At 39.7% G+C, this 15,549-nt stretch overlaps 1 protein-coding gene across 1 annotated transcript; it reads right to left on the bottom strand.

Annotated features, from left to right (window-relative positions):
- Nucleotides 1-6,463: 6,463 nt before the first annotated feature.
- Nucleotides 6,464-15,538, bottom strand: ptcd3 (pentatricopeptide repeat domain 3). The gene is made up of 23 exons (XM_042418108.1): nucleotides 15,405-15,538; nucleotides 14,178-14,230; nucleotides 13,179-13,218; nucleotides 12,947-12,992; nucleotides 12,790-12,858; nucleotides 11,762-11,866; nucleotides 11,412-11,535; nucleotides 11,206-11,309; nucleotides 10,938-11,102; nucleotides 10,779-10,839; nucleotides 10,422-10,504; nucleotides 10,126-10,270; nucleotides 9,855-9,905; nucleotides 9,668-9,757; nucleotides 9,483-9,511; nucleotides 9,037-9,143; nucleotides 8,823-8,901; nucleotides 8,231-8,321; nucleotides 7,943-8,028; nucleotides 7,673-7,818; nucleotides 7,492-7,533; nucleotides 6,951-7,109; nucleotides 6,464-6,653 (listed from the first exon to the last, which is right to left on the bottom strand). Exons 1-23 carry the CDS (start codon nucleotides 15,530-15,532, stop codon nucleotides 6,608-6,610), a joined length of 2,049 nt encoding a protein of 682 aa, XP_042274042.1. The 5' UTR covers nucleotides 15,533-15,538; the 3' UTR covers nucleotides 6,464-6,607.
- Nucleotides 15,539-15,549: the final 11 nt, after the last annotated feature.

Raw genomic sequence — 15,549 nt, 5'->3', positions numbered from 1 at the left:
TGTCAGAGTAAATTCCTTGTCTGTGGCAGAAACCCAGGAAGAACTTTCCAGAAGGCCTTGACTTTTCTGTTTTCCATTTCTGGGAAGCACAGTGGTGGGTTTATGCTTCAGTGCTCTGTAGTTAGTGTCCCGAACTAACTTTTCTCACTGCTTGATTATGAATATTGTCACGTTAGTCACCTACAATAGTAAATTAAAGGTGGATAAAGACAAAGTATTGTCTTCACACAGTAACAACCACTAATACTATTTTTAAAAATGACTTTAAGCATGAATTAATTCATGTCTTTTATAGACTCTGTCATAATTTACATCACCCTGATGAATAAAAACAGTTCACCCAAAAAAGGGGCGAGGCATAAAATACCAGTTAAAGTTGGCACAGAGACTGGCATTTCATGCTTGACATGAGCCAGTTCCCTTAATTTTAATGCCTATTTAAATATCCATACAGGTTTAACATTCAGGATAAACTCTGTGCTCCATTAGAGACATTATTCAAACAGTAAAATGCTGTGGATTTGGTTGAGCCTGATTGTAAATGTGACTAAGCTCTCTTAACTTCCCTTGAGCATATAAAGTTTTCCTTTAAACAAATGAAAATCCCACGTAGGCCAAGTTGTGGATTTGCATTTAAGTGTTAAAAGAAGGACTAGACAATGATGTCATTGAATGGCAGAGAGCGAGATCTGACAGACAAGCGGTGGAGCAGAAATCATTTTTACAACTGTTTTAAATCAAGAAACAGACACTGAATAAAAAAAGGGAAGTGCTCATTAAGGAGTTACTTACTGTAACACTCCACTGAAAAGCAGCAGTGCCACTCCCAGCATCACAGATGGGTGTGGTCATAGGTGTGCTTTGTTGCACCTGTAAACACTCCCAACAGTGACATCACGGAGTCCTGAAGTGCACTTGTACATCACTGCAAGACTAGAGGACAGCATAAAAACAATTCTCAAGGGATGTCAAGTTATTTTGACAGCCTTTTAAAGATTTCTATATCATTACTTAGGTAACAGTGATATGTTTATTGCTGAAACTATTATTTTAATTAGTAGATAATGTATTGATTGAATAATATTTTTGTTAATTGATTAAAAAACAAACAAGAGTTAAAAATGACCATCACAAGTTCTGAAAGCGCAGGGTGACGTCTTCAAATGTTTTGTCTGCCCCACGGTCAAGAAGATGTTCAATTTGCTGTGGTGCAAAGCTTTCACAACTGTGGTGAACTTTGACTTTGATAGGCTTTTTTTATAGAATAAACTTTTATATGTCACAGTAAGAAAAACACAGGTGTTGCTGTATTCCATTTAGCTGTTTCAGTTTCAGGGTCCTGGTAATGCAAATGCTGGCTCATTGTCACACTGTCATGTCTTACTGGGATACTTGAATAGAACAGAGCCATTATTAATGTTATTAGCAACACCTGTGCTTTTCCTACTGTGCAAGTGAAAAAGGCATACAGCAAGCTCTCCGACAGTGCTGACCTTTAAGGGAAACAGAGCTGGACAGTCTAAAATGGAGAAAGCTGTATTAGCTGTGTCACATCACGCACTTTTATCTGGTTTGTGACTCAGCTAGTTAGCTCGACGGTTAGATGTCTGCTTTTAAGGAGAACCTAGTTAGATTCTTCCAACTGAACTCTCTCCATACTCATGAGTTAGTAGGAGTACGCTGTATCATCCACATATTATAGCATTCCCGTGAGTCACTTTCTGGTCTGACTGGGCACGAGCAGAGACGACAAAATTAACGAGAGTCAGAGAGAATGTCAAACAAACACAGTCTGTACATGTCCTAACACAAGGTCTAATCAGGCAACAAGTGAAAACACCTGTGTGGGTGGGCTGTGGGTGTGCAGGGTCTTTAATTACCTATGTCAAGTCACCTATATTAGCTTAATATTACAGTGTCTCATTGGGATTCACAGGCCCACAACACCATCACTTTCTGAACAGATCAAGCTTTCTAAGGAAATTCTCAGCAAATGGAAAACCAAATAAAAAATCATTAGAACACAAAAAATAAGAGTCATCGCTCCAAGTTTTCTTTCTCTAATAAATGTAGAGGTCAGCGAATCAGTTTCTCGGCTGTGTCTGTCTTGTTTGTTGTTGCTAATATACTAATCTTGTAACATTACTGTTATAGAATAACGACTTAGATTATTTTGCCTTAAGTACAGTTTTAACAAACAACTGATAATTAAATGATTAATAAAATGTGGCCACATGTTAAATTGAAACTAAGCAACACAGTTGATAATTTGTCTTCCTGAGTGAATACAGTGACAGAAGGACCTTGGATTTTGTTGGTGCCTAACCGGAGCTGCAAGCTGACAACTGGCTCATGTGATAAGGCTGATAGTATGTCAACAAGCCAAATAAGCTGCTGGCCAATTCACTATTGTTGGCTGTTTCTCTGCCCCTCAGTAACGTGTGTGAAACAGACATTGATAGCATGAAATTGAGGCAGAGACAGAGCCGCAGACAGGCGCTTATTAAGGAACGAGACAGTCAGACAGAGAGAGTAAGACAGAAAAATTGAAAGACTGACCATTGTGCTGTTTTGGCAGGATGCAATAAATGCTTTAAACACATGCTTCTATGACTCATAAGACAAACACACACACACACACACACACACACACACATAGAAACACACAGCCGACATTGTGTGCAAAGTATAGCTGCCATTCATGTAAATAATCTTTAGAAATGTAAATGTACATATATGCTTGTTTATGGTGTGGTGTCCAATTGTGAACCTATCCTTTAAGGCTGACATGAAGCTAACATTTTATAGCTCAGTGCACGACATTAAAGCTACTAGCAACTTTGCAATTTTTTATACCCAGAAATCCTGTAAGTTGATGTCAGTAAATATTTTTCCTCCATAATGATACAATGTGCAGGATTCTCCTAAAAAAACAAAACAAAACAATGTATAGACTCATACAAAAATAATCCTTCTCAATCATCACCCTCTAGAAGTGTGTGGCTGTGTATTTATCTGCCCTCTGTTTGTATTTTTATTATTTTTAACATTATTCTTTTCTAATTATTTTGCTGTGTTCAGGATGCTTCTGGGCGGTAAGCTTTGGGCAGTGGGTGTGTAGCGGGGCCAACTTTGAATGCTTAGCCGCTAGTCAGTGACTAGCTGCAAGTCAGTTAACAAATCCTGCATAATATACCTTTAATGTGCTTTCAAGTGATGTCAAATCATTTTTCTATAGGTCTGCAATATGTTGCAACTTGGCCAACTCACTTGTTTTTATAGCCGACATGCTTTATCAAAATTAAAAGTTAGAAGAAGGCAGTTATTTTGGCTAGTAACAAGGTCCTCCAGGCTAGCAAGATAGCTAACGTGTGGTTTTTGGCTATTTTAGTACAGCAGCAAATTGAATGCTATCTTATCAAAGAAGTGTTTTAAACTTGTACTTGTGGTTCACAGATTTGTGTGAAATTCACTATATTGGCTGAAGTACACAGTTTTCTGGAAATTACACTTGAAAAGGTTGTCGTACATTTGTGGACTGGAAATGAATATCATTATGTGCGCTGCTTTGTATCAGTCACTATTTCTGTATATCTGTGCAATAACACTGTATTCACATGTTTATTTGCCTTTATTGGACAGTGAGCAGCTAAGAAGCAGACAGGAAACAAAGGGAGAGAGAGATGGGTACTGGGGCTACCGGTGCGCTCCCTGTATTTACATGTGCTTCCTATCTTCAAAAAGTCTTAAAATATCCACAAGACTCTTTGAGAAGTGTGCTCTCTTTGAAGTTGTTGGCAGGAGTCGACTGAACCAACATGTTGATTTTCAATTTCCCATATTTAATCATCCAGAAAGGTGTTCATATGATCTTTTCTGGTAGGTGTAAACCATGAATTTGACTTGATTTGTTTTTGGTTTAGTTTTTGTGCTGAGCCAGTGCTGGTGACTCCAGCTTTGCTCATCTCAGTTCTGGAAAATGAGACATCTGTCTCCACCTCAGCCCCAAGCTATGAGTTAGGAAGCTAACACGAGTGAATTATTGAATAAAATCTCACCCCATGCTTGCCGATTGAGCTTATATTTAGAAATGTTTCTCAGCTGATGTAGCCAAACTCATGAAATGACAGCAAGATGGGCTGGTGGTTAGTGAAGTCATCCCCTTGACCAGAATCTGATGTGATTAATGGATGTGGATGTCGGTTGGTATAAAAGGATTGTGAAAGGGTTAAGGAATGTTCATCTTATGCTGTTTCCACAGTGTGGGATTTCAGCACCAACATTTGGATCTGCAGCATTGACTGTGGCCTGTTAGTACCTGTCAATCAACGTGAAATCTTGGCGTGGGTAGATTGTGACGCCACCTGCAGTTTGACATGATTTGTCATCTTCTTTTTTTTTCTGCCCCCTTTTCATCTGAAAAGTTCAGCCTTTGCAGGTACGCTACAGACTCTGCTAGATGTTTGGATGTGGAGAAAAAAGGATGTGAGTAAAAAGCTTTTACAGCAGCTCACTAACTATTTACAATCACCAGAGAAAGGTGAGTGGCTGTCCTTGACTTTCCTCTGTTGTAAAGTTAGGAAAATCACAACTTTCGTGAGTTGGATTAATGCCCTTTTCCTCCTCTTTCATTGCCATCTTTTTTTGCTCCTTCCTCCACCTTCCATATCCTCTCCCCTCATCACTCCCTCCCCCTCATCCTAGCACCTTTTAAGAGAAGAACTCATTCACTTTTTCACCCTAAAACCCCAGCAAACCGGAGTTTATTCTACTCTTACATCAACACACCGGCGAGGTATTAAAAGCATGGGAGGATGTGCCAGCACATCCGGTGTTTGTGAGCAAGTTTGACCTCTGATTTTCACTACAGTACAGCGCAGTCATGCTGCATAAAAGAGTGGGAGGGGAAAGGAATGCTGGTGACCGGCCACTTCTAGAGTTGATTTTTGCAAACTTGCTGAACACAAACTATTTAGTGACGTGCTGGCCTTTCATCCAGGCGAATGAAACTCCCACTGTTGTTGGTAACTTAACACTTCTCCCATTCTTCCAGGTCTTTCAGGCTGTCCATTCTGATTCTTAACTACACCTACGGCGTCTCATAGGAGGAACCAATCAGACTTTAAAAAACAGGTTTAGGGTATTTCCTCTTAGCTGACGGCAAGGAAAACTCCCTTTAGTTGGCTTTTGATGAAAATTTTTAAACTAGATGTGTGTGTGTGTGAGCGCATGTAAGATAAGTTTATAAAAATATAAGAGAGCAGGAAAGAGTGTGCGTGTGTGTTTTAATGTGGTCTTACGCAGGTCAAAAGGCAAAAGATTGGAGTGGCAGATTGATGATGTGTAAATATGAAATGCAACTCTGCCGTGACTATCAGTGTGTACATGTGTGAGAGTGTGCGTGTGTGTGTGTGGTTTTACACAGGTCCTCTGGAGAACAATACACTCTGTCCCTAGACCACACCCATCTTAAAGCGCCCCTCCACCCCTCTCATTTTAACCCACTTGTCCTTATTTGGTCGTGCTGCCAGCTCAGCAGATGATTGGTCGAGGAAGAAAAAAACATTATGATTGAGACACACACCTGTGCAGGCTTGCACACACACACATACACACACCTCCTAATCTTGTTCTCACCATCTCCCGTGTTCACACACAGATACCCTGTTACACAATGACACATCCTCTTTATTTATTGATAGAGTGTGATTGTCTACTGTCACTAAAGAGAATGCCCACGGTTGTTAATGAAACTGAATCACGCTACTTTAAGTACATAATTAAATATTTATCTTTATTTCGTGCTCATGCATGCAGTGTTTTAGCTTGAAACGAAGCTGGAGTTGTGTTCAAATTCAGCTTGAAATGACATAAAAAAGGACACACCTCAGGCACCTCTCTTGTCTAGACATGCACTCCATAAAAATCGTCTGCAAAAACACACACACACACACACACACTGCATACCTGCATCTGACACACTACTATCTTTCAATCTGTATGTTCCCTATAAACCTGCAGGAGGTTTACCAGGAAAAACTGGGACACTGACAGTCCGCATGGGCATCCCAGACCTCTTAAATGTGACACATGCAGAATTTTCAAGGAAGTGGTTTATCAGTCATTTGAGGAAGTCGGTCAGTTATCACAGAAAGAAATTTGCGTCTGCGTCTTTTCCTCTAGGCCACACACATTTTATGGTCATGGATTCTGCAGCAAGTTCTATTCACCAATCTGTGGCTCTGGTAGTGAATTTCAGAAATGTTTTTGTGGGCTAAAGATATTCTTCTTCTTGGTTTGTTCATGGTTCTTCTTTATAGTGATAAACAATCTGAAAACAAATGATCAAATGCCTAAAAAGAGTAAAATATGACACATTCTTATCTAATCCTGTAGAGTGAGATACTTAATTTCCTGAACAACAGCGGCCTCTGGCTGGCACAGACACACAATAGACAAACAAGAGGTTTATATTGTGTTTGTCACATATACTTTATTACACAGATATAGAAACAGGTACACTCTCTCCACAGATTTGTCACGTTTTTGTATTAATGGATTTTATTTTTAGCTAAGAGAGATCTTGCTGTGGTTCCCGGTGTCTGGTTCATTCAGCGGGCTCTCCTGCAGACTCCAGCTCAGATAAGATGGTTCTGGATGGCACAGAGAGGAAAAGATACTGTGTCTATAGTGTCTACATGAAAAGAATTGATCTGTGTTCATTTCTCTTTTGTTTGTTTGTTCATCCATCACATGTGCTATAGATTTGCCCAAAGTTGCTAAAAATGCAAATAAATATTAAAATCATCAAAGTATGAATGATTAAATAAATACCTACAATTATGATCAGATTCTTGTCTTAAAGAACACTTCCAATGACACGTTTCTTATCGATTATCTGAAGACGACACATTTATTAATCTGTCATACTATAATTCTCTCCTCCTCACCTTTGCTCCTCGGTCAGATCGAACTCAGCCAGCGCTCGCGTTGCCAGTCTCGGCGTTGCCCGCAGACAGAAGGAGGCGGACAGCTGAACCAGCTCCACGGCTCTCTGGGGAGAGCCATCGCTGCGACACGCTGACAGGAAGTCCTCCAACAGCTCGTCACTGGAGAATCACACAGCGGAGAACAGAGAGACGGCTCAGCCAACATGATGCTACATTTGTGTTATATCTGAAGTGCTAAAAGTGATGTTTAACCTGCTGGAACATCCACATATATAGTCAACTGCATTAATGGATTGAAGGCCTAAATATTTGTATGAATATGACTGATTCGATGTTTATTACCTCGTGTTACTGACATGTTTAGTGTTTATGTCGACATCTTCTGTCATTACAAGTTGAAGACGTAGGAGCCAACAAAAACAATTCCTTCTTTCCTACTCCAGATGGATTTTTATATGTAAAATGTTGAACATGCTCCTACGTTAGAGAACTGAATTGACTATGATCTTTCTGTGTAACTGCAGTTCAGGTATAAACTTACAAAGGAACTCTGTTATTTGTTTTGAAGAGCTGCAGCATCTCCCTGTGTGGATAAAAGAAAAAGAGAAGAGAGAGAGAGGAAGTCAGATACTTCTCACTTTAACAGCATTTGGCAGAGAGTAAAATCTCTCCTGTAAATTGACAGACAGACAGACAGACAGATAAACAGCTGTTTCTCTCACCAGGCCTGTTGGATCTTGTTGGCTCGCAGCAGCAGGGAGGTGATGTGTGAGAGGGAGGAGGCGCTCCACTCCAGACCGGGCCTCATTCTGTTGACTTCATACGCACTCTTTACATCCAGAGCGCACACTGCGAAAGACTCCTGAACCTGCAGATGCACATTCATAAACACTGTCGGGTTGAAATATTCATCTCATATGCTTTGTTAAATGGTGGAGAACTGAAAATGAGTTTAGGTGCTCATGTGCATGCTGCGTGTTAGCCTCGCTGACCTCAGGACTGTGTTTGTCTCTGGCCATCAGGGTGAGCAGCTCCTCGATCAGATCTGGCTTATTATCATGACCCAAGGACCGAATATCTGGAATAGAGGTAGAGTGCAACAGATTTAGAAAATAGAGAATTAAGAGTTAGACACTACTGATTTGAAATCCAGTTTTTGCATGTTTCATACGGTTTACACCAGTTTTTTAATCCCTAACTAAAGATCTCTTTCGAATCAACATGTCTTTAACTGGAGGTCACGCTCAATCAAATTAGATGCCAGTTATCTTTTAACACACCTTTCCACACACTGGGCAGCAGGTCCAGACGACTGTCTGTGTCCAGAGCCCGCAGCAGGTCTCTCACTCCCTGAGAGTTTGGGTAGTACAACTAGAAACACAGCACACAATGAAAAGAACTGTCAATTTCCAAAAAGCAATGATACACACTCAATTATTTTACTTTCTCCTGGAGAGATTAATAGAAAATTAACTGATAACTGTCCTGTTTTGCCAACATGTTCCCATTAACACCTGTCTAATTTCCAATGTTGTGTTTTTGGCTTGTTCTGCTGCCTCCAAGTGGCCAAAAAAAAATCCATTTCAGTTTTCTCTATTGATTTGATGCACATCTGCCAAATGTGTTCTGAGAGTGCAAATGCAGTGATGCAGTGAATGAAGAGTTTTGCAATTTTTTTTTTCCAACACTGTTTTGAGTGTGTTTGTCTCACAGAACATTGTTTCTAATAATGCATCAACACATTGGAGAAAAACTGAAACGCAGCTTTAAAAGGCCAAGAGTGGTAACCTGTGAAATGTTCATAGAAACTAGATGATTTATGCATTGTAGAAGAAGAAAATGCTGCAGAAAAGACTGGATGTGTGTACTGACCGAGGGAATGAGCTTCCTGTACCACTTTAACACCATGTCAATGTGCTCCATCATACACAAAAGGTTGAAGAAGCGACCACTGCAGAGGAGAAATGTCCAGTTACATAAGACAAAAACACAGAAATTCATACAATTTATTTGTAATGAAAGCTTTGTACTAGAACCTGGCACCCTCTGTCCTGGAAGTAGAGACACAGGTGTTGTTTTTACTCACTAGTATATACTCTGTTGGTAGGAATCTCCCAGCATCCTCCAGTTGTCCCCTACTTCCACTAGACTCTGCACTTTATAACCCAGCTCTAAATCCTTACTGTCCAGACACTGTGATGACAAACGTTGGCAGAGAGAAACACAGGTCAGGTGGGTGAACAGATGGACTTATTAAACTATTTATTGGCTAGTGGGAATTTGAACTAATTGAATAAAGCTGTCAAAACCAGCTCATATCTGACTGAATATAACTAATGAACAGAATAACAGGAAACTGACTGATTGAAGTGGATGTTAAGTACAAGATGTGATTCATATTTTAACACAAACACGTGGATTCAATAAATAAACTATTAAGACTCCTTTCTACTTCTAAATAGAGAACTCACTCTGCAGAAACATATATGTGATGAATATTTATGTAACACAAGCAATAACAAAATGACTTACTATTCTCATGGCGCTACAGAAGAACAGAACTGATGAAAAAGAGATGGAGAGAAAATACAAGGTAAATATTTAAAACCAAATCTCAATGTATAATTCATGTGTTTTCATATATTTTATCTAAATAAGGGAGACATACTTCCCAAGTCTGTACTGTCAAGTTTTTACACACATCCTCTCCCACATACCGTCATCGGGGTCCTGGCAGGTGAAGCTGGTTCCTGCCAGCTCCGCCATCACTTCCTGTAAAACGTCAGCGTTGCTCTGACCAGACGAGGCTGAAGGGGAGACAAAAACTGTTTAATATGACTCGGCACAAAAACAACAGCACCAGAGTCTGTGAAGTGTAACATCAACCTCCGCTGCTGTGTATACCTGCTTTGTAAAAGACCGCCAGGATGTGGTTATAGGAGGCCAGGCTGGGAGCTGAAAACACACACACACACATTAACAACTGTTATCGCAGAGATACACATGGAGAAAAGAAACACCTGCTGGACATAGGACAATACAACTTGTAAACAAAACCCCATAATGGTGATGAAACACATGAACGCTGGTGTGATTCCTACTAGAAACAGTCTGGGTGGACAGCTTTGTACCGTACCGTGTACCACAGTGTGTGTGTGTGTGTGTATATAGTTACCTATCCCCAGAGCCTTCATCTCACTCAGAGTGTGTAGAGTTTGTGTTTTGGCCAAAGAGCCACAGCGTCTCAGGGCTTTCAGAACACTGTTAAAGGTCAGCAGGTTGGGCTGAACTTTCTGTTGACTCATCTGGGTTAACAACTCCTACAGACGGATACAAACACAATGTGTCAAATGATTTCACGACAGCTGACTGGTCTGAGTTATCACTTCTGGACCCAAAGATCTGCTCCTAATATAAATGTGCTATCTGTAGCTCTGTGACAAGAAGCATTGTGGTGTCAAAGGGTCTTACAGTGATGAGGTCCCATTTCTCGTTGTATGTATCTCGGACTTCTGGAGCTGCTGAGATCAGAGCGTTGAAGATGTGGACGTCGGCTGGAGACAGAAGGTCAGGTTAGTAGATATCAGCTTGTAATACACAGACTTCAATATGGACTGAAAGTGGTTTGAACCAATAATTTTAGGTTTTTAGTTTCAAATGACCTGCACGCTGTATGTTGTTTTAACTGTATTTAAAGCACTGAACAAAAAAACTGTACGTTATCTCATGACTTGAAACTAAATTTCTACTGCAAATTTGCCTTTACATTGTTGTTTAAAGGCACCAAATGACTTAATTCATCTACCTTCTGTCTCTCTTACGACTCACCTGTCAGTCTGTTGTTAAGCATGTCTGTGTACGTGCTGAAGGCCTTCGCATAGGCTCCATGCTGGAAAATCAATCAAGAATTGATCAAAATCATTTTACTGCACACTGCACCTTCCTGACAAGCACACTAACAGCAGGCAGAAATGAAGCTGGTCATACCTTCACCATGCCTCTGATCAGAGCGGAGTAACATCGTGTATCTCTCTCCGGCAGCAGGCTGAAGATTCTCTCTGCGTTGTTGTTTTCTTTCCAGGTGGACTTAAGAAAGTCTGTTGCCCGACGAACCCTCCCTCTCCTCCTCTTCACCTCCTCTCCCGACTCCTCCTGAACACACAAAAGCAAACATACAAATCCGTAACCTTAAACATGATCTCTCAAGTCTCTTGTACTTGTGGCCATGATCTGAGATGAATCTGAGATGACCCACCGTGTCCTCCGTCTGTGGTTCCCCTTCCTGGACAGGGTCTCTGTCACAATAGAGACAGATCAGGTCCAGCAGGTCATGGGATGTTTCCATGGAGACTGCTGTGCCTGGAGGAATTGAATTGTAGAGACAAAGGTGATGTAGCAGAATTACAGTGACAGCAATAAGAGAGATAATATGTATGTGTGTGTGTGTGTGTGCGTGCTCACCAGCTTGCAGCAGTTGATCGTACATGTCAACTGCAGCTGTAACTTTCCTCAAGCTGATTCGTTCCTTCAGCGCCTCCTCGCTCACCTCCTCAAGAAGCAGCGATACAGTGTCTGGCATCAGACACTACACACACACACACACACACACACACACACACACACACACACACACACACACACACACACACACACACACACACACACACACACACACACACACACACACACACACACACACACACACACACACACACACAACAACCAATCAAGATTGAGATTTTCCAGCCTGTTTCTCCTCACTAAAGTTCCCATCTACATTCATACGGTACATGTGTGCATGTGTTTCTTACTGGTATATGTGGTTCTGCAAAGTCTTTAGTGAAGAACCTGGGGTTGTTGTTGACAAAGTATTTGGCTGCAGATCTGCCAGACTCCTGAGAGAGAGAGTACAGCTTCTGCAGAGAGAGAGAGAGAGAGAGATCATGTAAAAGATATCTATATTACAGTAACTACACTAGAAAGGAATCTCTTTACAGTCATTATGAGTACAACAGTGATCTGTGCTGTTGTAATTATACATTCTTATTTGTACTTCATGTTTCAATTGTTGTTCATGTTGTTTTTGGCCACTTTTTGATATGTTCTCAACATGATTATCATCATAAAGGAAAGCAGGCATCACAACAATAATAGTAGAAGTCAATAAAATAAACTAGAAATGAATGTCAAAGTGTAGAGCTTTCTTACAGCAGACATTTTAACTTCATAGAAGAACAAATCACACTGAAGGCAGATCTGTTCCATTTAAGTGCCCCAGTAAGTCACATCAATGAGACAACAAACACAATAACAAGGCCCAGAAACAGGCAGATACACATGTAATGCAGCCATAATTAATGTTATTAATTACACCTGTGCTACATCCAAATGGCTACTATTAAAAACGCCTGTTTCAACTTTCCTCTTTTTGATCACTGGGTAAAAAGAAAAGTGGCTCCAACTTTGAACATGAAAAATGTAGGCAAAGTTTTGAAAAAATAATTACAATGTATTTTATATAGAATATGTCAAATGCACACAGAATATATCTTATATGTCTGTATACAGTAACTTCAAATAAAACGGCCATATCAAAAAACTTGAATGAAATAAAAAACTTTCAAACTGTCTTTAAAAATGTAACTGTTTAACTGAATTGAAATAAAAATCTTAAATTAAAGAAAAGTAAATGCATCATGAAAAAACCTCCCAATATAATATATAACAACTCAGTGGGCCTGATATAGGCCAATATGAGTGCCAGTTGACAGAGACTGATGTGAGAGTTATAAAGACAGCTGAGTAATGTAATATCAGTGTAAATCTGTTTTTGACGTACAAACTCAGCAGAGGTCCTGGGAGAGAGGTAAGGATCATCCTGGAACTGGTAGGGATAAGCTGTAGGATCCTGGAGGGTAAAAGAAAACAGATAAACCAATGAGCTGCTTCATATTAACACTGACAGAGTGATCAGAAAGATGTGAGGGAGCTCTCACCCTGCTGACAGTGGAAGCCAGAGCCTCCAGCACCGCCTCCTTGCTCCTGTTCAGTAAGTGATGACACTCATTAAGGGTCTTGTTTCAAGATATTTATGCAAAGAAAATACTTGCAGACTTGATTTGGGAGATCTGGTTCAAAGAGGTTTATCTGATTACCAGACCACCTGGCTGTCTGCACTCTATGACACTTCAAAACCTGATGTACAGTAATAGTAATATGGATGCATACCATGTTTTCTTCCTGGGGATGACAATAGTCTCTGTAGATTCTGCAACACCATTGAGAAAAAAGTGTGATTTAAATGTCACTGATATATTACACTCATAAATAACATCTGATGTAATGGATGTCCTCAGAAGAATCCAATGATTTAAAGGACACGGCTGCTATTTTTCAAATTGTCAAGAGATCCCATGAAAGGACTAAAACCGACACTGCAATAGCTGCAACTGATTATTTTCATCATTGATTAATCTGCCGATTATTTTCATGACTAATCGATTTTTTGTTTTGTCTACAAAATATTGAAAAATTGTGGAAAAAAAATGGCATTCCCAGTTTCTCAGAGCCCAGGTTTACTTGTTTTGTCTGACCATCAGTCCAAAACCAAAAGATTTTTAATTTACTGTCATGTATGACAAAGAAAAGCTGCAAATCCTGTCATCTGAGAAGCTGAAATGAGAGAATATTTGGCTTTTTTTGCTTGAAAAAGAACAGAAGTCGTTATTTGATTATCGAAATAGTTGCCAATTAATTTTCTGTCAACTGACTAATCTACTAATCGTTGCAGCTCTAAAGTAGTCGACCTCTCAATACTTCCCTAAACTGTCTGTGGCTCTCAGCCCATTCATTCCTACTGAAGATGTAAATCTTTAACAAAGGGTCACAGAGTATATAGTTTCATTTAGAACATGCTAAGACAGCTCAATTAAAACAGCTGAGCACACACAAATCACACAAATATAATTAGTAGTGCTTTTGTTGGGGATTATTTTTAGCCATAGTTTAATACACATTATTCGGAATAGCTCAGCCAGTGCAACAGCTTGGCTCTTTGATGTGTTTTTAAGATTTGGTATCCTACATTAATTGCATATATTATGACTCTTGACACAAGGATGAGTAAATATGGACTTTCTTTATATTGCAAGAAGTTTAGAGTTTCTCACACCGGTACTGTCTCTACTGACAAGTGTTTTAATCATGGTAACAACCGTCCTTCCTCACCTTTAATAGCTTCTTCAGCTTGTTGTCGCAGAGCTGGAGTCCAACCAAAACTCCTGGAAAAAAAGAATCAATGATGAACTAAACAGAAGTACATTTTACAAAAGACGACCTCTTGATTGACAGCCGTCTGTTAGGCTGTATTAATTCATAGAGCCCATTGTTGCACACACAGTAGACAACATTTCAAAAATGCCCATGTTCAACTCACTGGTAAAGACAAACTGTATGATCTGAACTCCAGATCTGAACCATATAAGCAGATGAATGGGAAAAATATGGTGGCAGATGTCAGGTGGTCAGTTGGAGGCACAGTGGGAAAATTTACACACTACACAATCATTCATATACACCAGTTACACTTAAAAAAAAAATCAGACTCATGGATGACAATTATTGCAAGTGTAAAATTGAAACAGGAGTGTTTGCATAGGCCACTGCCAGAATATCCCCATCTGTGCTTACAGGAGACTGATCTCTAACACCAGGTATGTCCAACTAAAATTGTGGACTTAAACTGACAGGCTTTAGTGGCACTTCAAAGGTTGTTCTCCACCACTGGAAGTCAGACAAAACCAGATTTTGCTGAATAGTTAAAATTAATGACAGACATTGTCTGTTTTAAATCTCTAATCACAAGGACTAATAACCTAATTACTAGGGAAAGTTTAATAAAGCTTGGTCCAAATTTCTGATGTATATAAAGGAAGGAACCTAACAGGAAGTAAATACTCCTACAATTTGTTTTCTTGTTGTTTTTTTTAAAGGAAATGTGCCACCCCATTTTATTGATACATGGTACCCCCTTGATGTCATTTTTTTTATTCTTCATTTGTCTCCACAGTTTACTGTTTTTTCTCACTGTGCTAGTAGCTAATTTTGTTTGCCCAGATTTATTTGGTTTTGTTTTCCTCTGTTTGTTCTGTTACTTATGGTTCATTAATTTACTGTAATAAGTGGCCTTGTGTTTCATTATGTTTTATATATTGGAGAACTTACTAACACAACTTTAAAAGTACAGAAATTACATACGGTATGAAATCTCTGAGGTGCATTTTACACGCCTAATTGAACTTGAAACATGCTGTAAACATTTTCTGCAGTTATGTCAGTGAGCTTCATTCAGACATGACCTCCTGTCAGAGGACTCGTACAGAAAACAAACGAAACAATAATACAGCAGACTGAATAATATTCTGGTCAAACAAACACATTTAAAGCTCTTCTTACCTGTGACCCCACAACTGCTGGATGTTATTAAGCAGAAACCGACTGTTTTTCTGGATGTAATGCCCTCCGTGCCTCCCTGCAGCCGCCATGTTGCTACAAACTGAAGGCTTCTGGGAGGAAGAAACCATTTGGACTAAAACACGGG

This window comes from Thunnus maccoyii, chromosome 8, assembly GCF_910596095.1.
Source record: "Thunnus maccoyii chromosome 8, fThuMac1.1, whole genome shotgun sequence".
In the NCBI taxonomy this organism is placed as follows: Eukaryota; Metazoa; Chordata; class Actinopteri; order Scombriformes; family Scombridae; genus Thunnus; species Thunnus maccoyii.
This window is presented reverse-complemented; position numbering and strand designations above follow the sequence as displayed.

Excerpts from the sequence above, each read along its gene's own strand:
- ptcd3 (XM_042418108.1), bottom strand. The coding sequence starts at position 15,532 with ATGGTTTCTTCCTCCCAGAAGCCTTCAGTTTGTAGCAACATGGCGGCT. Across the intron at positions 14,231-15,404 it reads CAGCAGTTGTGGGGTCACAG|GAGTTTTGGTTGGACTCCAG; the intron begins GTAAGAAGAGCT and ends CTTTTTTTCCAG. Across the intron at positions 6,654-6,950 it reads GATCTGACCGAGGAGCAAAG|AACCATCTTATCTGAGCTGG; the intron begins GTGAGGAGGAGA and ends TGTGCCATCCAG.